We start from the raw sequence: 23,270 nt of genomic DNA on the forward strand, positions 1-23,270 counted from the left end.
CACAGCCAATATATTTCCCTGTCCTATTGAGTCTGCCTCCAAAGTCCATCCTGGATTTTCCTACCTCTCTCCATGCCCATTACCACCACTATTGTCAGAGCTCCCCTCAGCTCTCACCTGGGCAACCACATCCTCTTCACACAACTCTCCGCCTCCAAGTTATTCTCCACAGGGCAGCAAATGGTCATTTCAGAGAGAGATGTTTGGGATGGTGGGAAGAGGGAAAAACAAGACATGGGGAATCCAAATTAGGAGGCTCTTGCAGAACTCCCAAGAGTGTGTTGTGAACCAGGAACAAGGACATGTTAACGGGGGCCTAAAGAGTGTGAGACACCAGAGATCTCATGAAGATAAGCTCTCCAGGGAAGAGATGGTACAAAAAGGATAAAGAGTCCCAAGGGCTGATGTTGGGGCTTAGTAGCTGAGCATATGATGGTGCTACTAAGAAGGTTAAGGAAGTCAAGAGAATGAGCTACTTTGGGGGTTCGTGTCAACTTCTTGATCCTGTGATAGAGGAGCCTCACACTGTACCTTATACCCGTTATGTTTTACATGAGGGGATCTGATAGTTACTTGGATGCTGAGCTACTTGGGGCTGGGATTGCATCTCCTGTGGCTTGAGATCCTTGGCCTTTGAAAGTCATGCCTCACTTTCAAAATACCTTTCTCTGCCTCTTCTGCACAGCTTCATTCATTGTACCAGCCCAGCTCCGCTGTCCTGGACCCACTTGTCCTACTTACTGGCACTCCATCCAGGTTAGTTAGTTACTTTGCTTAAATGCATCCTAAGCCCACAAAATGAGCCAATTCCAAACAGATAGGACCACTAACTCCTCTTCTGACTGCTTAAGGTTCATGGGGTATATTCATTGGCCAGATGGACAGATCAATGCTCATACCTCATATTCAAAATTACACTGAGCCTTCAGATGCACTACAAATAACACACTGACTATGAATTAATCCCTGTTTTACCAGTAATGATAGTAATAAACCTTGGAGGATCAGGCTACCATCAACATGATATTTTCAGAAGTCTGCTCATAAAATTGTAGGAGATATTTCTTCTTGAAAGTCCCTTTTCATTCTCTAAACTCCTGTGGCTCTATGCAGAGACTTTCTGCAACATTCATCATGCCAGTTTTGCTTTAGAGTCATTTACTAGACCATTAGATTATAAACTCTTTAAGGACAGGCTCTCAGAATGATTCATCTCTGGGTCCCCCACAGCCTGGCCCAACTCTGGGAACACAGGACTCCATTCATATATGATTAATGAATGTATGAAAAAGCACAGTTCACATAGACAGCTCTGTGCATTTTAAAACCTCAATGATGCTTAGAGACTTGGAAGGAATGTTGCCAGATAAAGACAAAATAATACCATAAGATAAATAAAAATGGTCAAGAGGCATGCACCTCAGAGAGAGGGTCCTGGGTCTCCCTCTGCCAATGACCCCAAGTCTGGGTGTTTCTACAGAGGACTCTAGCAAAGCCCTCCAAAGGCCAGGGTCCTCTCCCCCAACTTCTGATCTATGGAGACAGGGACCCCTAATTTGACTTCCCGTATATTAGAGTGAAACCATCTCTCAGACGAACACACACAAAAAAATAATCAAAGAAGGGAGAGAGCAGAATGTTTGTGACCTGGAACCAGGGTCCCAAATCAAAGATGTTGTGTCCGCCAATAACTAAAAAATAAATATTAAAAAAATTCTCTCTCTCACTCTCTTAAAAAAAAAAAAAAGACATGTCCTGTCCACCATCTATTAGGTTCTCAAGACAGACACTTCTGCTCCTCTCTGGCTCATAAAAAGGTCTCAGCAGCCCACAGGATGGGGAGGCTAAAGTCAGAACCAAGCATTCCGATCAGACCTTTTTGTGGGTTTCCCAGTCTGGAAAAGCTGGAAGGGCATTTCAGCAAGGCTGTTTAACAGGGGCAGGCAGATACGCAACCCCCTTTACCCTACCCCACCTACCCTTCTCCCTAATTCTAAAGTAGACATAACCATTTCTATTTCTAATGACTTTGAAGGAAGCTCCAAGTTTGGGCACTGGGGCTGTGGGTAGGAGCGGGTGGGGATGAATAGGACCAAGAGTTTTTCAAAACAAATTGCACCCACTGGTACTTTTAGCTCCACCAACAGCAGCCCCTGAGTCATACAGAAGATCAAGAAGGGAGAAAGAAGCCTCTCCCTCCTGGAGCAGTTTCCTCCACAAGTAACAGGGGCAAGACGCTCCGTGACAGACTGGTTCAGAGCCACAGAACTGAACACCGTCTCCTTCCTCAGGGGAGAGACTGAGACCAAAGCAGCAGGGGCCAAAACCTGGTTGAGAGGAGAGGGAGGATGGTGCCTGAAGAACCCCGTGAAGCCGCTGGGCAATAATTCTGCAGCTCAGATTGGAGACCCTGGGCGATTCAGGAAAAGGAGAGTGAGAGACTGTCCCGGAGAAAGTGGGGAAAGGAAGGTGAAAAGCCAGCAGAAGAGAAGGCCATGCTTGGAGATCAGGAAGTGTGTGGGGCTGCTTTCCATCCCAGTGACAAAATAACCGTCAATCAACTCAAAAGGAGGAAGGGTTTACCTGGGCTGTTTCAAAGGTTTCAGTCCATGGCTCCTCAGCCCTGCTGCTTTGGGGCTGTGGCAGTGCAGCGCATCATGGTGACAGCACAAGGCAGAGGAGGCTTATTCACCATGAGGCAGCCAGGAAGTTTAAAAATAAAAAAGAAAAAAAGAGAGACCCAGACAGGAAGGTGTGGGAGTCCCAATATCCCCTTCAAGTCCCAATATCACAGCCCGAGTGACCTCACTTCCTTCCCCTAGGCGCCATCTCATAAGGGTTCTATGGCCTCCCAATAGTGCTCCAGGCCGGGACCACACCTTTAACATAAGAACTTTGGGCAACACTTAAGATCCAAACTATAACAGGCAGGTTTAGTGTGGTCATTCCCATGGGGAGGAAGAAGGGAGGCTCTCGTGTGAAGAGGAGGATGGGGGCAAGGTGGGTAAGGAATACAAAGGTGAGCCCAGCCTGCGTCAAAGCCCTCAGAGCCCCAAATAAAAATAATCATTCTTCTGAAGTTACTGCTTATCTGAGCACTTGGACCTCCAAATCTCCAGCCTTCAGAGAACAAAGGGAAGGTCCAAACCCCGCACTCCACAGTACTGAAGGCTGACTTTATTGTGTCCCTGGTTCAGACCCTGAGCTGTACCCTTTCCAAGGTGGCCCCAAGGGTAGGGCGAATGCAGGGGAGGCCACCATGGATCAACCCTGAGGAAACATCACCATAGACAAAGCAACAGATGGAGGGTAGGAGGGGAAAAAGCACCCCACACACAACCCCCTCACCAGCAGCAGGTGGTCCCCAGCTCTGCAGAGCAGGCAAAATATAACTGTGGTGATGGCTGGAGGGAAATTATTGGGATCTGACCAATTGTTCCTCTAGTCAAATAATTCCATCAGGACAGAGTGTTTCTTCCGTTTGCCCACCGAGGAGCTCAAGCAAAGGGCACTGCATGAAAAAGAAGATAAAGCTGGTGCTCTGCCGTTGACCGTGATATTTCTCTGCATGAGTAAACATGGCCAAAAATACCATCAGGTGACCCCCTGGCCCTCGCACCTCTGTGCTCACAGTGGTGGTGGGAGAGAAGTGGCTCTGTTTGAGGTCTGAAAGGGAAGACTTGGCTTCAGGAGATGTGCTCATTCATCATCACGGCTGGCCTGCCCGTCTGTTCCCCACGGTGGCTGCCCAGCCGCCCACAGACCCACCATATGGCAGAGAGTGGTGCTTTCAGGCATTGTTAAGAATGCTGCATCTACCTGCCCAGCTGGGAAGGAAGCCCACAGTGAAGTGGGCTCTCCATGGTGCAGTGACACATTATGTCCCCAACCCCAGGCAGGATGTTGCCAAAAGCTGTCCATCTACTTTTTAAATATTTCTGGAATTCCTCCAGTTCTTTCTGTCCTTGATACCACTGCTTTAGCTCACAGTATACTTTTTCCACTAAAATATACCAGAACTCCCTGCTGTTTCTACCCACCCCCCATTTCACTTTCCTCCAATGTCTACTATTCATATTCCCTGCTTAAAAATCTTTAGATACCTCCTCCTGCTCCCAGGAGAAAGTGCAAGCTCTTTAGCACACATGTCTCTTCAAAAGTCACCACTTCTTCCTGCTTGAGCCTTGATTCTTGCTAGTTCCTCTCATCCCCCATTTTAGCTCTGTGATCTCCTCTCATGCTCTTCTAATGCACCCCATCTTTGCTCTGCCTCCATCACCTCCTCTCCTCCTTCCTTCTGGTTAACTTCTATTTTGCCTCCAGGTCACAATAATCATCCATTATTCCTTGGCCCCCCTAGGACTGGTTTAGGCAACTTTTCCCATCCTTCCCTTAGAAATCCATATTTGACTGTAGCCTTATGTCTTCTCACACTGTATGAAAATCGTGTACTCTCCCTTTCTAGACTTCTGCCTCTTGGCAAGGTTTTCATTTCATTTATTCTCAGCATTTAGCAGCTCAATCTTTTGTTAAATGAATGAATAAAATATATTCAGCAACCACAGGGAGAAAATTGATAACCTCTCTGGGAGGATTTGGGAAGGGCTGATGGCACCACAGGATTATGTCCGCATGTGGTGACAGTCCCCTGCTTTCCTACAGATGCACTGTTAGGAAGAAGATTTGTCTTTACTTTAATAATTCAGCAATATCCCTACCATCTATGCTAAGCATGGAGGGTGGATATAGTATTTCATTACATCAACAAATAGCAAAAACTTTTTGCAGATATGCAGACGTGGAGTAAAAATGACTTATTTGCTACAATGTGCTTTGCACACTGTAGGCATTCAATAAACATTTAGAAAACAAGGAATACCATAACCAAGAAATTAACACCCCGCTCACCTTCCTGTTGGAATAACACCTCAAGTCAACTCCCATGGCTTTCCCCACTGAAGTCCTTCCGAGAAAGTCCTGGCCAAAAGTTATAGAGCAGATCTCAAAACTATCCCCATCTGTATCCCAGGAAGACAGAAGTGAAAGTGATTTTTCTCATTTCTAGGTGGTGAAACACAGAGGCACAGAAAAAGCAAAACTGCTCCTTGTGAGCAGACACAGAACATAAATAAATAAATAAATAAATAAATAAATAACCAACCCAAACAATAAATGGGCTAAGGAACTGAACAGACACTTCACATAATTGTTCAATAAATATATGAAAAAATGTTCAACATCTCTAGCAATTTGAGAAATGCAAATCAAAACTGAGATTTCATCTCACTTTAGTCAGAATGATAAATTATCAAAAATACAAGCAATAAGTGTTGGCAAGAATGTGGTGAGAAAGGCACACTCATACATTGCTGGTGGGACTGCAAATTGGTGCAACCACTCTGGAAAGCCATATGGAGATTCCTCAGAAAATTTGGAGAAGAACCACCATTTGACCCAGCTATCCCACTCCTCGGTCTATACCCAAAGGACTTAAAATCAGCATACCTCAGTGACTTAGCCACATCAATGTTTATAGCAGCTCAATTCACAATAGCTAAACTATGGAACCAACTGAGATGCCCTTCCACAGTTGAATGGATGAAGAAAACGTGGTATATATACACAATTGAATATTGCTGAGCCTTAAAGAAGAATGAAATTATGGCATTTGCAGGTAAATGGATAGAACTGGAGACTCTCATGCCAAGTGAAATAAGCCAAAAAAGCAAAGGCCAAATGTTTTCTCTGATAAGCGGATGCTGATCCATAATGGAGGAGGAGGGGATAGGGAAGAATGGAGGGACTTTGGATTTGGCAGAGGCGTGGGGGGATGGTAGAATGAGACAGACATTATTACCCTATATACATGTATGACTATACTACAGTGTGACTCTGCACCACGTATAGCCAGAGGAAGAAGTTGTGCTCCATTTGTGTACAATATGTCAAAATGCATTCTACTGTCATGTGTAACTAATTTTAAAAAAAGAAAAAGAACTGACCCCTCTCTAAATGCTTGCTGTCTCCTTCCTATCCCCACCCTGAGAGCGCACAGCCACACCAAGCACAATGACCTCGGAGGACAGTGTGCTGCAGAGGCATGTAAAGGGCAATATATTGTACCTTAGCCATTCTCCTGTTGTATGATTTCTTTAAGTCCCTGTCAAGGAAGCGTGTACTGATAAGTCCAACCTGTGGCCTCCTAGTAGACAGCGCAATGCAACACAGGTACTTGTCTCACTAATATGCATAATTAAGGTCATTAAGTTATAAATGTGAGCACATTCAACTGGAAGATAAATAACGATGTAAACACTTTGCAAGAAGTGGATTCAAGGAGAAAGCAGCAGCAGAAAGAGCCCCACAAGGAGACCAGCTCATCAGAAGCCTCTATAACAACAGAAAAGCAGAGTATCCTTTTTGGACTTCTGACCCTGCGGAGGCCATGAGCTTGCACCCCAGCCCCCCCATCCCTGCAGCAGAACCTCCATCTCCAGAGGGTTAGAAGGTGGTGAGCAGAGTGAATACACTCAGTGGAGGATGTGGAGAAATTCTCTTTGCGGTAAACGATGCCTGCATTTCATGACAAAAGGAGGTGGTGCTGGAGCCCAAGCTTCATGGGGGATGGCCACCTTCTTGTACTTCATGGGCCTCCACACCAATTTTGAAAGAGGGGCTGGGGTCATACAACTTCTAGATAGTGCTCACCAGACAATACCTGCATCTCCATATGGGTTGGGGGACAGACAGAAAGAAAGAAGGAGTGATAGTGATTCATAGCTCCAGCAGTTATTTATTCAGCACATACTATGTGTCAGGTGCCTGCCAGGGGGTTCACAGACATCAGGAAAGAGCTTTGCAACCGCCCTGCCAGACATATACCATCATCCCCATCTGTAAGATGGGGAAGCTGGAGCTCAGAAGGTAGCACCTGGCTTTGGGAACTTTCCAGAGCCACACAGATAAGAAGAAGTAAAGGGAACACATCAGAGAAGGAGATTATCTCTACTGCCTGTTTTCATCAGAGGGTCTACCCACCTCACTCTGTCACAATTCCCTAAACCATCAGAGGTGGGAGCTGGGAAAGAAATTGCTCCGAGGGGAGCATGAGCCACCTCTGAACTGCAGGAGTTAGGACACAGGGAGGCCTGCAGCACAGAGTCGGGGAGCACACATTTAGAGCTGGGATCTATGTATTGCAGCTCCTTCTCTTTCTAGATAATTAGATTCTGGCCTCCAATCATCTATGCTTCAGTTTTCTTAATGTAAAATCGGGATGATGATAATAGTATGAGTCACTCTTACATATGAGTTAAGAGTATATGGCCTTAGTGAATGTACAACACATCTTAATATCATTAATGCCGTCATTACTAATCCTAATACAAAAGCATGACATCTGGGCACTGCTGAGCTTCGATAGCCAATTCTCCTCCCTTAGTCTGATCAGGATTGGAGTGTCTCCTGTAGACACCTCTGGAGCCGCGCGTTGGTTCCGTATGGGAAGTTGTTTGAACTTGATTCTTGACACACAGCCCCAACTCCAGGGGACTGAGACAACTGTCCACCATTAACTGTTCACATTGACAGTTTAGAGCAGGAGAGTTCTGTGCGAGCGCTGTCTCTCTCATCTCAGTGAGGAAAGAATGGGGAGGAACTGGCCTTGTTCCCAGTGCGGTTCCCAAAGGGGCAGCGGTGGGGTGCCAAAGGAACACTTCTGAGGACTCAGGTGTGAGTTCTGGTTCTTCTACTTAGTATTCCTATCATGTCAGGAAAGTCAGTCAACCGCTGAGCCTCACTTCAGCTGTGTTACTATGAAAATTAAGGGGCAGAGAGTGAATGAAACGCTGTGCTTGTGCAAAGCAGTGTATCAGGTTTTACATGCTCCCTAAATCCAACCCACTCAGCCCAGCGGAAGGCCTTACTTCTCTCACATCAGACCTCACAGGCACACTGCTGCTCTCCCTCTTTCACTAGTTGGTTTCAGGGTCTCTGGGGAGAGGCTGGTTGAAGGGGCAAAGAGGTGACAAATGAAGTCAGGCCTGAATGCCCAGAATTCCTCATTCCATTTTCAGCCAGCTAGGTGGGAAAGGTCATTATGCGACTTCACGGGAGTCCTCTCCCTGCCCCAAACCTCATGTTCAGTTTCTAAGCCCAGAGATAAGAAACCACCAGGTTTCTGGGGCCTAAAGGAAAAGCAGGTTCGTGACTTCATATGGGGCAAGCAACAGCCATGCCCGACTGTCAGGGCATCATGGCAGATGGAAAGCCAGAGGGGCTGGCAGGAGGCCGTGGGGTCAGAGATCATTGTTCAACACAGCATGGCTTCTCCCAGACTCTGCTCACACCTTTAATTCTTAGGAGCACCCACTGGGGAGTAGTACTTATTGTCGTTCCCCACAATAGTCTTGGCTCTAGCTTTCCGGAATATATCAGAAAAATTAAGAGATATTCATAACCATTTCTTATGTCTTCTTTACAACTTGGAAATGAGATACTTGATGGGTAAAATTTTTTTTAAATGTCAAAAGTTTTGCATCCATAAGAAAGTCGAGGATTTATGAACTACACATCTCACTAATAATTCAGTGCTTTCAGTTCACTCTGATTCTCTGATACATTCAGCAAGTCCCACCCTCCAAATTTCTGAAGTGAGTGGAGAGGAAGGGTAGGTCTAGAGCAGGCACTGCTTTTATATGATATGATGTGAAGACATAATGAAATTGGGCTAGAACACTTCAAAACAGTGCCATGCTCCCCTCAAAGTCATGAGTGACTTGAGGTTGGGGAGGTCATAACCAAGAAGGTAGATTAAAGATCTAAATCCTTAAGTAATGACACTAAAAGCACAAGCAACAAAAGAAACTGAACTTCTTCAAAATTTCAAACGTCTGTGCATCAGAAGACACCATTAAGAAAGTGCAAAGGCAATCCACCCACAGAATGGAAGAAAATGCTTGAAAATCATATATCTGACCATCAAATAATCATAAAAATAAATTTAAAACTACGACTTGGTTGATGCTATATGCAAGCACAGAGAAGCAAAAAGGCTAAAATTTATTTAATAAGAGGCCCCAGGAACCATTCAGATAAGAGTGGTTCGTGGGAATTAATGGCCACTTCACAGGATTATACCTTCATGAGGTTAGGGAACAAAAGCCCTGCATAAGTGCCAAGAAGTTGTACCCAGTGGGGAAGAGCCCACTCTATAGGGAACCATGGAGTTGGGCCCACAGAGCCAATTGCCAAAGCAGAGGATGGTAGAAATGTGATTTCTCTGTGCATAGATACTTGTTCCTTTGTCTAGGAACTTTGTCACTGGCTGAGATTCTGTGAGAGGCTCAGGGAAGGAAAAGTGAATATAGCATTGAAAATGGCATCTATTGGGTCCAAACTCAAGTCAGGGACTATGAAAAAGGACCACAGATAAGGAATCAAAGCAAACAAAAGATGTATTCTATCACCAGTAGCATGATGGGAGGCCGTCTGCTCCAGGGCCAGAGCTCAGCACAGGTGGAGGAAGACATTTACCCACACATTGGGCAAAGTACAGAGGTTCTGCACGTCGATGTGAGTCACATGAAAGGAGTAACATTGGCATTTTGAAGGAGAGAATGATCCCTCCCAGCAGAATAGGATCATAGTGCAACTGAGGAGCCTAATGGTATGTGTCAGGAATGGCCAAGAATGGAGACCAGATGCTACCCAGTGGAAGCACAGGCAGCTCTGATCACCCCCAAGTCAACTTAAGACCATTGATAACTTCTTAAACCATGAATGGGGTTGTAATGATCTTGCCGTTTTGTTCCTGCTACTATGACTCCATTCTATGTCTGTGTTCCCAGATGGGTGAAGTGAAGGAAAATAGGGAGACACGTTTGGATAAATGTCACGTCATGTAGTTGGGTGCAAAAAAGCCAACTGCAGAAGCAGAGAACACTAGGAAAATGATTCACAGGACAACCCATAAAATGATTTTGAGGTTCTCAATCCCAAAGCTTTGCGAGTGCCATGAGACTACTGGAGATCTGGTTAATTATCTCAGAAAAAGAATGTCTGATTACTCATCTGTCCACACACCATTGCTAAGTGGTCCGCACCTAGCAAGTTTGATCAGTATCTGCGGAAGGAAGAGAGGGAAGTGGAGTCAAAAGGCTTTAAACCACACATTCTGTGATCGAAGGCCTCTGCTCTGAAACCCTGCCTCCCTTTCACTTGTTAAGCAGCTGGATTCTAGCCAAGGCCTCCTGCGCCTGCATGTGATCACAGCTCAGAGTAATTAAACACCTGAACTTCCCAGGAGGGATAGAATCAAAAAGGCAGCCAGGGAAGAACCTGTGGCTTCTGTGTGTTCTCCGCCTTCCTGCTTGCAGGGCTTGGCCCTGTGGGCAGCTCCATGGTCCAACAGCCCCCCTGTCACTGTGTTCTCTGCAGGACTGTGGTCAGGCTGCTGTCCTCTGCTAATTTGCACACTTGGGAACTGGGATGGAGCTCAGCAGTAAGCGCTTGCCTAACATGCATAAAATAATAATAATAATTTGCCCATTTGGGTCTGGCTTTGTAAGGATCCCTTAGAGTTTACTGTAATTTCTTCAATGGTGCCCTCTGCTGCCCTCATATCAAACCTGGAGACCTCTAAGCAGGGGTCCTGGCCTTCAGTGATGCAGTTACAATCAAGAAGGAATACCATCTCTGGCTCTGCCACCCCCACTCTAGCCCAGCCCCTTGTCTCATAGCCTTTCCCCTAAAGGGACAAAGGGAGGTCCTTGTGACCATCTGACCAAGGTTAGCCTGCAAGCAGGTGTACCTGTAGCTCTGCAGAGCTCACTGATGATTTTTCAAATATTTGATTTTCTTTCAAAGCCTCCTCTTCTTTCATTTTGCTCTTCCTACCAAGATCTCTCTCCCTGCCAAGCTTTCTTGAGGCAACGGTGGGTTTTTTTGTCACCACATAGCTGTGATTCAGAGCCAGACCTCTAGCTGATGAGAGCTAAAATTATTCTCTCTCACGCATGCACAGAGGACCACAATGGGGAAAAGTGAAACTGGAAACATTTTGTGAGTCTGCACAGTCACTGTCAGGTGAGGATTTATGGAGTTGGCCCCATGAGTGCTTCATTTTGCAGCGTCCTTGACATAAGACTGTCTTCTTGATGTTTACTCCACACACAACGAAGCTTGTATTATGCAAAGCTCTGTGCTGTCCCTAAGCCTTGTTACTATCTTTGCACATGACAACTCTCTACCTTCAAACCCTCACCCAACACCTCCCAAAGTCCTTGGGAGAACTGTTAAAGGATTCAATCAAATTAATGAGCAAACAACAAAAACAAAAGGTGATTGAAAAGAAAAAAAAACAAACAAACAGGGCATCAATGTCAAGTAGCAGGCCATCTGTGGCTCTGGCCTGGATGCCTGGCAGTAACAAATGTTCTGAGAAGGAAGAGCCTTTACCTTCAGAGGTGCCCCTGAAATCACGTCTTTCCCATTATCAGATATAGAAACAGACTCTGGGACTGAGCAGTTCGTTCACATGACTGTTGAGTCACAGAGCACAATTCACACCCGTGCTTCTCTGCTTTGCTCCCATGGACTTTCCATGGTCTATGATTTCAGAAATGGAAATCTTACTCCTGACCTCACCTCAGCCGTCTATGCAGTTTGACTGGTTTTGTTGGCAGTAGAGATGGCTTCCATAAATCCTCTTCCTCATCAGGTCACTTTCCTCCTGGGGAGCATCAATTGAAAGGGGGGACTGTCCAGGAGAGGGGTCAATCTTTGATGAAAACAAGCCAACCAATATTATAAATTGTGGCTTTGTTGGTCCTAATAAACTGAGTGGTAAAAATCCCCAAATCTTGAAGATGAAAAGTCTGCTTCCCAGTGACTCTTCTAAGTGAAAGACTATAGGATTGAGATCCGGGTCTTACAAAAGAAGAAAAAAATAGCAAATTGGTCTTACTGTGGCACTTGTCTCTTGTCACATGATAGAGGGTCCACAGTTGGTCACCAAGCAGTAGCCTACTGTAGGAAGAAGACTGATAAGCTAGGAAGCTCAAAGCAGGTGCTCGGCGGTTTGATCAGCACATCTTACTTTCTTCTAACTACTTGGCAGAAAGGAAGTGGGGATGGTTTTCTCTGCTGCCTTTGGGCCCAGAGACATCCTCACTCCTGCTGATAACTGGGATTGCAGCACAGACTGGTAGAAAGTTGATGAGCTCAGGGGTCAGAAATCTAGGCTTGCACTCTGGCCCCATCATTCACAGGAACATTGACTCGGTGAAAAATAATTCACCTCTCTGCTCTTCAGTTTCTTCACCTATAAAACTGGGATAACACCTCCAACACAGAGGTGTTAGAGTTGAATGAGAATGTGTTCTACACGCTCTGTAGGTTCCACCCTCCATCAGCCGTAATGCTATTCCTACCTACTCATCTGTGCGAGTGATGCAAATCCTATACATTATTCACTAGACAAATAAAATCTTTCGTGACGCCTTCCCCTTCACATTACAGAAAGGATCACTGTCTTCCTGGAAGTCTGAAAGCTTATTCCACAAACATTTAGTGCTCTCCAGCTTCGCGTGGTTTTTCCTGTTTGCATCTGCATTTCCCAAACCAGATTGTAAGCAAAAGGAGAAAGGGATTTTATCTTATTTTTCTTCCCTTCCTCCATGCCTTTACTATTTATTGAGCCCACAGTGGACCATGTACAGCACTGGTTCACATGGCCCCATGGAGTCCAGCTGGGGGGAACATGTCAGGGAGGCTCTCTATGCCCAGCCCAGGCTCTTTTCTAATAGTTGGAGTAGGTACTCCCTGACCTCTTCCTTCATCCTCTGCCTGGGGGAGGAGTCTCCGGCACATGTCCCTGTAACAACCGTCCTCTCCTTCATGGAGACACATTTCACCTATTAACCCACTCACTGTTCCATCCTCATTGTTCACTCATGCCTGGTACATGGGCGGCACTCAGATAACTCAGGTAAACTATTGATTGAGATTCTGGAGAACTGCAGGTAAATTCAACAGTTTGTTTTCTCAGGGACCAGACTGGTTCATGTGCTTTTAGAAACTATGTCCCTAAGCAGCACAGAGGCATCCACTTGTAATTCCTGTGACTTGGGAGGTTGAGGCAAGAGGATCACAAGTTTGAGTCCAGCCTCTGCAATTTACCAAGACCCTGTCTCAATATGAACAAGGGCTGGGGACAAAGCTGAGTAGAGTTCTCTGAGCCCAATCCCCAGTGTGGAAAAAGAAAAAAAAAAAAAAGAAATGATGCCCCTGATAAGGTTTCCTTTTTCCTCCAATTTTGAAGACCGGAAAGTTTCTCTCCTGTCTGACTTCTCTTTAGCTGCCTGTTTTGGTTAGACTGTCAGTTGAGAACCACAATAAATGCTTGCCAAAAAGCAGCTGAAGAGCTGTGAACTGTGATTAATCAAGTTCCGTTGATGAAAGGAGGATGGAGACTTTAGCCACTCTTGGCCCACATTTTCACCCCTTCCCATCAGAGTTTAAGGGCATCCCAAGAAGGGAGAAGCTCCTAAGATCCAGTGGCAGAACCTGTGGTCTCTGGCTACCCACACCAATTGCCACCACAGTGATCTATAAGAACAAGAGCACTCAGCTGGGAAAGATGAGCCCAGATCCACTTCTTCCTAGCTGTGTGGCCTTTGTCAATTCATACCAGTCAGTAAAATGGGGGAATATCCCCTGCCCAAAGAGTACTATGCATTTTAAAGGAGGTAATATAGAAATACAAACAACTGGATTGTAACATCTGTTTACACATTTTAATGTAATGGAAATTAAAAAAAAAAAAGGAAAGGGATTTTGCAAATAACACAGGTACCTGTGATGTCAGAGACAATACACCTCATCACTTGTATGCAACCATCAGAGCTTCCTAACATCCAAAGCTTGTAAATTCCTTCACTCAGTGCAGAAATCCTGCTACAAACAAGGGTGATGTCTTCCTACAGCACATGCAATCAGATTTTTTCACCATAATTGTAATCCAAAATAATAGAACTATCTCCCAGGAAAAGCAATCCCTCCCTGCTGCTGTCTCTCCACAGCCCTCTCCCTTCACTCCCAGCTTCTCCACCCCTCCCGCACCCAACATGCACATCACAAAGAACATTTTTTTCCACTGCCACATCCCAAAATAAGGGAAGCGACTGCATGAAGACAGATGAATCTGGAGTGAAAACCCAGTTCGTGCCCCTCTTAAACTGCAATCTGGGAAAAGTTCTTTTGTGTCTCTGAACTCAGTTTTCTCACCTGTAAAACAGGGATAAGAAAACCTATCTGCAGGTAGGGTTGTTGGGTAGTGAAAATTAACACCCAGCATGTCTCTGGTGCTAGTTCAGGACTGTTTCTAGTCCCTTCTCTCCTCTTTAGGGGGAGCTCCCCTGTCACTCTCAGTATCCTGTCATGCCCAGTGAAAATCCTGCTAGTCAGGCCTGGACAGCGACACCTGGGGTACCTCCCCAGGCACATGACACAACTTGTCACTTAAGAACTTCTCCTAATCTGCTCTGCTCTCATACTGTTTTCAAAGTATTTATTTATTGTTTTGGTACCAGGGAGTGAACCCAGGGACACTTTACCATTGAGCTACATCCCCAATCTCCCTACATTGCTGAGAGTTTCGCCAAGTAGCTCAGGCTGGCCTCCAACTTGCAATCTTCCTGCCTCAGCCTCCCAAGTCACATGATTACAGGTGTGTGCCACCAAGCCCGGCCATTTTTTTTTAATGCTTCATATCTATGGAACATCAAATCCAGCTATATTTAATGACCTGCACATTAAATACTAAAACATCTTATATTTCATGCAAGTTCAAGTTCTCTTAGACTGTACCTACAGGACTAAAATGGTTAAGAAACATCATTGTGGAACCTTATAAATGTGCTCAAGAGAGGAAACAGAGCAGGGACATCACTGCTATTGCTTGAAATCACTGATGGGTGCTTTATGTCATCCTATTTTCCGTCCCCAAATGGTACCTCCATATTCAGTTGGGGAAGCTACCAAAGGTCAAAGCACTAATCAGGGGTAGAGATATACAAGGCAACAAGAACTGATAGGTAACAAAGCCATCCTCATTCCCACAGTCTTTCAGAATGTGCCTAGGCACAAAAGAGAAGAGGAAGATCTGGGGGTCTAGAGTCTCACTGGAGCTGGATGAAATATAAATCAGGTGAGAAAAGTAACTATGATATCATGAGACTGTTCATAAAGAAGTAACACAGGGCCCATCAACACAATAAAAGCTTAATGAAACTATGGAACAGGGTGGGAGTAACCAGGATTAGTTTTCTGGAGGAGAGAAAGAAGGGATGTGGAAAACAGAAGGTAGTCCAAGTTTGTGCCAAAGGTGGGGACATCAACTGAAATGCACCATGGCAGGCAAAACTTTTTAAAAAAGAAAAAAAAATGGTTCTAGAGGAAAAACAAGCTGATTTGCTGGCTAGAAAAGAACTCTAAGAATAAATGAGAAATGAGTGCTAATTTCTCTCAGAATTCTGAACACTGCCCCATTTCCCAAAATAAACAAACCAAAAATGAAATCAAATAGCATTCCCCTGCTCCTGAGAGCTGCAATTATTATTTTCTTTTTTCTAAGGAAAGAAAAAAATTAACTGGGAAGAGCAATTATTGTCATTAACGACACTAAAAAATCATGACCTTTTCAACTCAACATAAAATTATCATCTTTTCAAACAGCTGTCATACGCCATTATTTCATTTTTACTTCCCACCAAGTAAGATTGTCAGGATAGCCTCTTGCCTTCAGTCCACCAAAACTAAAGGGTGGAGTAGATCTAGAACTTGGGTCAAAGTCTCTCCACTAACTCCATAATGGTGTGTCTGGTGGGGGAATTCATGTATTGCTGGTATCAACTGAGGACAGATGAGGAGGAGGAGAGCCGAGGAAGACACTGCTGGCCACCTGCCAGCATCTGTTCTCCTTTCTAAATTACTGTATTTCTACCTGGGCACATGACCACTCAGAATAAAGCCCACATTTCCCAGCCTGCTTTGCAATGAGATGTGGCCAGGTGACCCAGTTCTAGCCTATAGGATGTGAACAAAACAACCAACCAACTTCCTAGTCTTGTTCTTCAAGAAAAGGCATGTAGCCAGGCTTCCCTTTCCCCTTCTACTTTCTGGAAAAGGGGGAAAAAAAGAACATATGGCTGAAGCTGGAACAACCATATGGGATCCCAATATGGAATTCATGTGTGAATACAGCAGAGAAGGCAGGGCTTCTGAAGACTGCAAGGAATCCAGATGAAGCTTAAACTTTTAGGAAACATTTTGGATCTGTTTAAAGGCAAAAACCAATCTCCCATAATAAAGCTCTCTCGATAGCACTGAAGACCCCTTCCAAAATTCCAGGGCCTTCTCAATTATTCAGAATCAATAAGCCAACTAATATTTAACTAAGAGTCCATAAAAGTTTGAAGTTGTTTGAAGTCTTCTAAGAGCATCTTACATTTCCTCTTTCCTGGGAGTTGTGACCCATGTCATTTTAGAAAACCCCGTACCTAATGCAAGAAGGGATATTCAGCAAAGGTGAGGTGGAAAGAAATAAGAGATGTTTAAGGAAGGTCACGTAGTGGTGGGGGAAGCCTGTATTTGAATGCAAGTGACAATCCAAGATGAAAAGCTTCATAAAGCACTCTGTTAAGTTATAAATGGGTGAAGTAGTGGGGTCAAACATCCAGAGATGTAGGTTACTAATGTCCCTTCCCCCAGAAGAGAAGGTGATAAAAGGAAGCCATTAAGGGTGGGCCCTTTTTCTGTCTGGGTACTCCCAGGCTTGGGGGTAGGGTGACAGAAACATTCATCAGGATAGGATCTGGCCCAGCAGGTGGAAGGGAAGGAGGAGCTCTGCAGGACTGAGCAGATGCTCATCAAAGTCCCTTAGCACTGGCACTGAGCCAGGATTTTAAGGAGCCCAGGTGGGGGCAGAGTGGGAAGAAAGATGTGGATTCCAAGGGACAGGTATTGTATAAGGCTGAGGCAGGAGGCCACCCGTGAGGCCTGAGGGTGGAGAGTGTGTGGAGTGGGAGTGCAGTGTCTAGACCACCTGCCGTTATCAGAGGGAGAGGAATGAATGCAGCTTACTTGAAATGACAGGATGACAGCAATGACATTATGAGAAGAGAAGCAGAAAAGTGCAAGCGCATATTTAGAAAATGGCAACTGTCTCTTCACCATCAAGTTCTCCTGGGGAGCTGCCCAAGACAGCACCAGGTCTCTATCCAGACTGAGACCTCCAGATAAAGGGGCTCTTCCTCTGACCATTCTTCGTCCTTTGAGGGATCCTTCAGAGGTGGGGCAAGGCTCAGCCACATTGGATAAAGACTCTACTTCCAGACCTTTATCACTGACTGGTGGACCATAAGGGCCTGTCTTTGTTCCTCCCACCCACATTCCACCACCAACCTGAAGACTCCGAGAGCAGTAATTGTGAGGCAATCAGCATGTGCCTGTTGAATGGGGGACAGCTTCTGTCAGATGTGTCTCAGGGTATAACACGCAGGAGAGATTTATGTGGACAAAAACATAAGTCCATTCACCACATCCCAGGGTGACCACTGTAGACCATCACAGACCTATGTCGGGAGGGCAGGGAGGCCAGGGCAAGGGCTGTCTTGCCCCTGGTCAAGGCCAAGACCTAACACTGGGACTCAGAAATAAAACCACACAGAACACCTACCCCATGTCTAACTGCAAAAACTCATTTTGGCCAATAGTTTTCACCTCTTCCTAATGCATTTTTTTTTTTAATTAGAATTGAGCAAGGTGGACTAGCTTGCAAATATTTAGGGTTTTTTTTTTTTGGTTCCTGACATCCTCTGGGGAATGAACCCAGTTGTAATGAGATATTGACTGCAGTGAAGAGAAGTAAAGGAAAGCTTGGATAATCTATATTATGGCTGATGCACTGTAACCAAATAGGCAAGACATACTATTATCAGGGCATGTAAAATTCAAAACACAGAGAGAAAAAAAATCATAATGTAACCACTATTTTAGAAGTCCACTGGTTTTTGTATTTTTTCCACTTTGTAAAGGCTGCTGGGGTGACCTTGGATGGAGGCAGAACAGAGCTCAGGGTAAATGCAGGCTGCAGCCAATATTCCCCATTGCTAGAGATCCCCATTCTGGTACAGTTCAGTGCCATGAGGAAGCAGGTAAGTGTTCACATGTGTACACACAGGCAAAGCAAGATAGAAGAAGCCCGTAAACCCAACAAGACATCAGCAGTTGTCCTGAACAAAGACTGTTGAGAATGTGAGTTTACAAGGATAATTGCCACTCATTATAGAGTGCAATAACTATCTTGTTAGCACAAGAATTTGTCAGACGTGTGTCACACGAGAAGTGGAACAGCTGTAACCGTAAGTGACAGGATGCTGAAAAATGGCTGGTTTCCTAAGCACCTGGTCCCCTGAGACCGTAACATAATCTTGTTCTTAAATTAAAACGACAACAACTACAAACAAGCATAGAATAACTTTCCACTGCAGAAGCTGCTGGCTTGCTAAAGTTTACAGAGAGAATTTTCAATATGTCAGTGCGTAAACATGGAGAGGTAGTCAGAACCTGCCTTATTAAACTACTCCATCACATCACAACATCTGCACTGTTACTCCATCACCTTCACAAGAGGGGTCTGGATCTGAATCCTCGCTCTTGACCACAGCCCCACATCCTTGGGAAATTGTGTCAATCTCTCTGAGCATCCATTTCCGTATAAAACAAAGATAATAATCTCTAATGTACACAGTTGTCATAAGCAATAGAAACCATGGAGTGCCCTTAGCATAGTGCCTGACAAATAGCAGGAAACAGTGTTAAATAGCCCATGCTTAACTAAATGTCACACATGGCTGCATAATGCAGAGGCGACTACCTGTGTATTACACTTAAGAAATGCAAATGTCACCTGACTCTGAGAAAGTGAGAAAAGACAAGAAGTGGTAATAATTGAGGTTCTCCCTGGATACCCAAGAAATTATGCTCTTCATAGAAGATTGGTTTGGGAAGAAAAATAAATTGCTTATTCTGATTATATGCCACCAGAGCTGCTTTCTTCTAGGTAAGAAGTTGCAGAGAGATTGGTATTTGAAAGTCTTTGGGGGACCCATGAAACAGGGCCTATTTTCTAACTGAACACTTTCGGCAAATTCTCTGTAACAGATATAATGAGCTGTGCAAGTTGACAAAGTGTTTCATCTCCCCACTAAGAGAAGGAAATCTTTTCCCAAGCATACTGCATCTTGTTGATTACTGGATACTCCAAGGCTCACAAGAATGCCACCAGCAGGTGAGGGGTGTTGCTCGGTGGTAGAGCCCATGCTTAGCATGCACAAGGCCCTAGGCTGGATCCCAGCACTAATGGACACACACACACACACACACACACACACACACCAAGACTGCACCTGTTTCTTAGCCAGGGCTCACAGCTTTTAAGGCTGAAACCCTTTTAGAAGAGTAAAGGTCTTTAATTCTTTCCTACAACATGAGAAAGTACCTCAAGTTCTAATTAAACCAAAGCAATTAGCCCCCCACAGATCCTTAACACTGCTTCCCATGGCCAGGCAATCATCTCTATTAAAACCCCTTTTAAAGTAAGGAGCAAACCCAAAGCTCCACTGGCAGACACTTCCTGCTTCCCACAATCCATTACCCCTTTAGACACATTCTGTAAATATGCTCAGGCAAACTCTGCCTGCACAGAGAGCTTTGATGAAAGGACTCCCTTAGACATGATGAGGCAGTTGCCAGAAAGGAGGTGACAAGCAGCAAACGTGACAATCTGGGTAACAAAATCCACTCCCAGAGTGGATGCTCCATCTCCGGTCAGCTGGATAAACTGAAGCCTCAGATTTTCTTCTGGTTGGTTTAACAGTTAACTCGTCAACTCCACCATAACAGAGCACAGCAAGCAAAAGCAGAACCAGAGCCTCCAAGTCTTTCAGTGTAACCAGAACATTGTCCAAACTGATGCTTCACTGGGGCTGTCCTCTCCCATGACCCAATCTGTCACTGAAGCATTGACAGGGTGTGCCTGGTGGTTTAAGAGTGAGTCCAATCTGCTCAAGTTTGCTGTTTGTAGCCCACTTGGAGCCATCCTACCTAAGACTCCCTTTGATGAAGGGACTTCATTGCTATCTGCAGCCCAAGGTGACTTTCATACTCCAAAAAAGGAATAACTACACAATGGTCAGTGGGCTAGTTACTCAGATTTAAATACCTGCCTCAAGAACTAGGGTTATTTTTCAGCCTAGGCATGTTGCTCCATTAATTTCTCCCTTCTCAATTAAACAAGGACTCCCCCCCCCTTTCTGTTTACTTGTGTGGTTTTACTTTTGTTTTGTTGTTTTGAGTTGGAAAATTTATCAACCATTAGCAGATATCCAAAATGTTGGTCTAGACTAGCATTGTCCAACAGGAGTAAGATTTAAAAATTTTCCCAGGAGCCACACTTAAAAGGATAAAAAGATTATTATAGAATATTTCATTTAACCTAATATATCAAAAGTATTATTCATTAAACATATAAACACCAAAGAATTAATGAGACATTTTATATTCTTTTTTCACATTCTTTTTCTCATTCTATTGGGCTGTATAGAACTAGAGCTATGTTCAAATTGACATGTATAACATGAGTATAATTAATTCCGTACTGAATGTTAGAATTGGTTAAGAGTAGATTTCAAGAACTCTCACTGAAGAAAAAAGGTAACTAAGCAAGAAGATGAATATGTTAATTTGCTTCACTGTGGTTCACTGTATATAGCAAAACATGTTATATACCTCTTATTAAGAAGAAAAATGTCTTGGGAAGATTTCTACTATTCACTGTTATAGGAAAATTTAAAGTATTCAAGTAACACGATTTCATTTTAACTTTATAAAAATTGGTATCTATGTGTTCAGATGTACACAGAAAGCAGTCTAAGGAAAAGCATCAAAAATTAGTTATCTTTATCTGAGAGCTAGAATTATGGATAGTCCTCATGTTCTACTTCATACTCTTATATTTTCTAAACTTTTTTCAGTGAGCATGTTTAATTATCATGAAAACTATAAAGCTAGTCTTTAAAAACACCACCACCAATAGCAACAACAACAAAACTCTGTCCCTTATTTTAACTCTCTCCATTCTGCTGGCACAAGAGCCACTGCCCTATTTACAGCTAACAGAAGGGATGGCCCAAAGTTACGTCCCACCCTGCCATCCCAGCACTGCCATACTTACAGCCAATCATCATGATAGCCACTGCAAAGATCTTCTCAATGTCTGTGGATGGGGCAATATTCCCAAAGCCCACGCTGGTGAGGCTGGTCATGGTGAAATACAACGAGGAGATGTAGACAGAGTTCTTGCTGGGACCACCTTCCCACTTCCCTGAGCCAGACCCATTAAACTGGTAAGGAGTGCCAATGTCCATTGCCAATTGGTAGAGCCAGCTGTTGTTGCGGATCGTCTTGGTGTCCTCGTCAAAGATCTCATAGTCCCCAATGCTGTACCAAATGCAGGCCATCCAGTGTGCAGCCAGCCCAAACACACACACCAGCAGGACCAGCACGGCAGCTCCATATTCAATGTAGTGGTCCAGCTTACGGGCTACCCGCCCCAGACGTAGCAGCCGAACAACTTTCAGAGAGCTGAAGAGACTGCTGATGCCCTGTGAGAAGAGGAACACAGGGTCAGGATGGAAGATACGACCCCTCCCCTCCGCCCCACTTGGGCCATTATTTTAAGCATAGTGTATTTTCATGAGATACAATATTATGCAACCCTTAAAAATTAAAATCATAATTTTATTCCCAAGAGTACTGTATGGAGATTTCTCTTAACTTTTTCCTTCTTTCTTTAAAAAGCAAATTAATAGGAATTATGTTGTGCCAAAGTATACAAATATAAGGGAGTATCTTTATATCATTAGTTATTTTTAAACAATTTTTAAGGGTTGCACAACATTTGTATTTCACATTCCATTGTGCACAGGCATATAAATATGGGTTACAAAATGGTCAAGAAACACACACACAAAAATTTAACAGTCGTTATTGCTGTATTGTCAGGTTATGAAATTACAGGTAATTTTTTAAACATATTGGTACATATTTGTTAGACTTGTATACACTTATTTTCTGTATCATGACTTTTATAATGAGTAAAAAGGTATTTAAAAACCATGGAAATTTAAAATAAATTAAATAGCTGAGAAGGACTAAGACTGTTTTCTGAGAAAAGTTATAAATTCTTGAAAGACTGTCATTTCTTTCAGGTTAGGGGTTGTATAATCAAACACCATCTATTGAAACATTATCAACTGAGGAAACAGTGCTAGAGGGAGACTCCTGGATTTAGCTAGTCAATCCTCTTCCCTTTTGAACTAGTGTTTATGAATTGCACCAGGCCAGGTCTGTTCAACAGCCTTCTATGAAACAGCATGGTGGTAGTGAAAAACACCATCAGAGCAAAAATCTGGAAAACAGCGTTTGAGACCATATATATTGTAAATGTAGACCCTTCCATTACCTCTCAGTTCCCTTGTCTGGACAATGAAGGGAATATACTATAAGGTTTCTTCTTCTTCTCCAAACACTAACATCCTCTCATCTCTAAAGGGAAATGAAACATATTACAGAAGCCACACCTACTTAAAACCCCAAAACTCCTATTCTAAGGCAAATCCAAGATGTATGAAAAAGTTGAAGTTTCCCTTGCAAAGTTCCACTAAAAAATAAATAAGAAAACAGACTTTTCTTTAAGACTTTGTCCTCCTTTAAATGGCAAAAATCCAAGGAAGGATGATGTCCTTCACCAAGAGGACTAAATGACTTTCCACCATCCTAAACACTAGACAGTTTCTAGGTCACTGCTATTTTCTCATTCACTGACCTTTAATGACAACCTGTCCCCTACAAAGGTCAAGTTACATCACAGTCAGAAGGAAAATAGATAAATGCTTTCTGATGCATCTGTGCATTCTTACTCGCCAAGGCCATTTCCTCTCTCTGGGCACATAGCAAAATGACATTTCCCAGTCACCTTCCATCTGGGTGACTATGGGACAAGTTCCTACCAATGAAAAGTGAGATGACTTATGTGTCACTTGCAGGCATAGGCATGCTTTCTCTTTCCTCCATCATGCCTTAGAGGTAAGGCTCATTATGACCTTGAAGCTACCTATTGAAGATGGTGGAATTATAGCCTGCAAGGA

General features: G+C 44.0%; 1 protein-coding gene across 3 annotated transcripts in view; it reads right to left on the reverse strand.

Annotated features, from left to right (window-relative positions):
* The window catches only part of Kcnh1 (potassium voltage-gated channel subfamily H member 1), a 376,450-nt gene that overhangs the window by 200,356 nt on the left and 152,824 nt on the right, over positions 1 to 23,270 (reverse strand). For all 3 annotated transcript variants that reach the window (XM_058581957.1, XM_046452297.2, XM_046452296.2), the window contains one exon: positions 21,296 to 21,725. In XM_058581957.1, coding sequence (XP_058437940.1) covers positions 21,296 to 21,725 — 430 coding nt within the window. The remainder of the gene's footprint in view (positions 1 to 21,295; positions 21,726 to 23,270) is intronic.

The sequence above is a fragment of the Marmota monax genome, unplaced genomic scaffold (assembly GCF_021218885.2).
Source record: "Marmota monax isolate L192 unplaced genomic scaffold, Marmota_monax_Labrador192_F-V1.1 WCK01_AAM20220418_F8-fsc00105, whole genome shotgun sequence".
NCBI lineage: Eukaryota > Metazoa > Chordata > Mammalia > Rodentia > Sciuridae > Marmota > Marmota monax.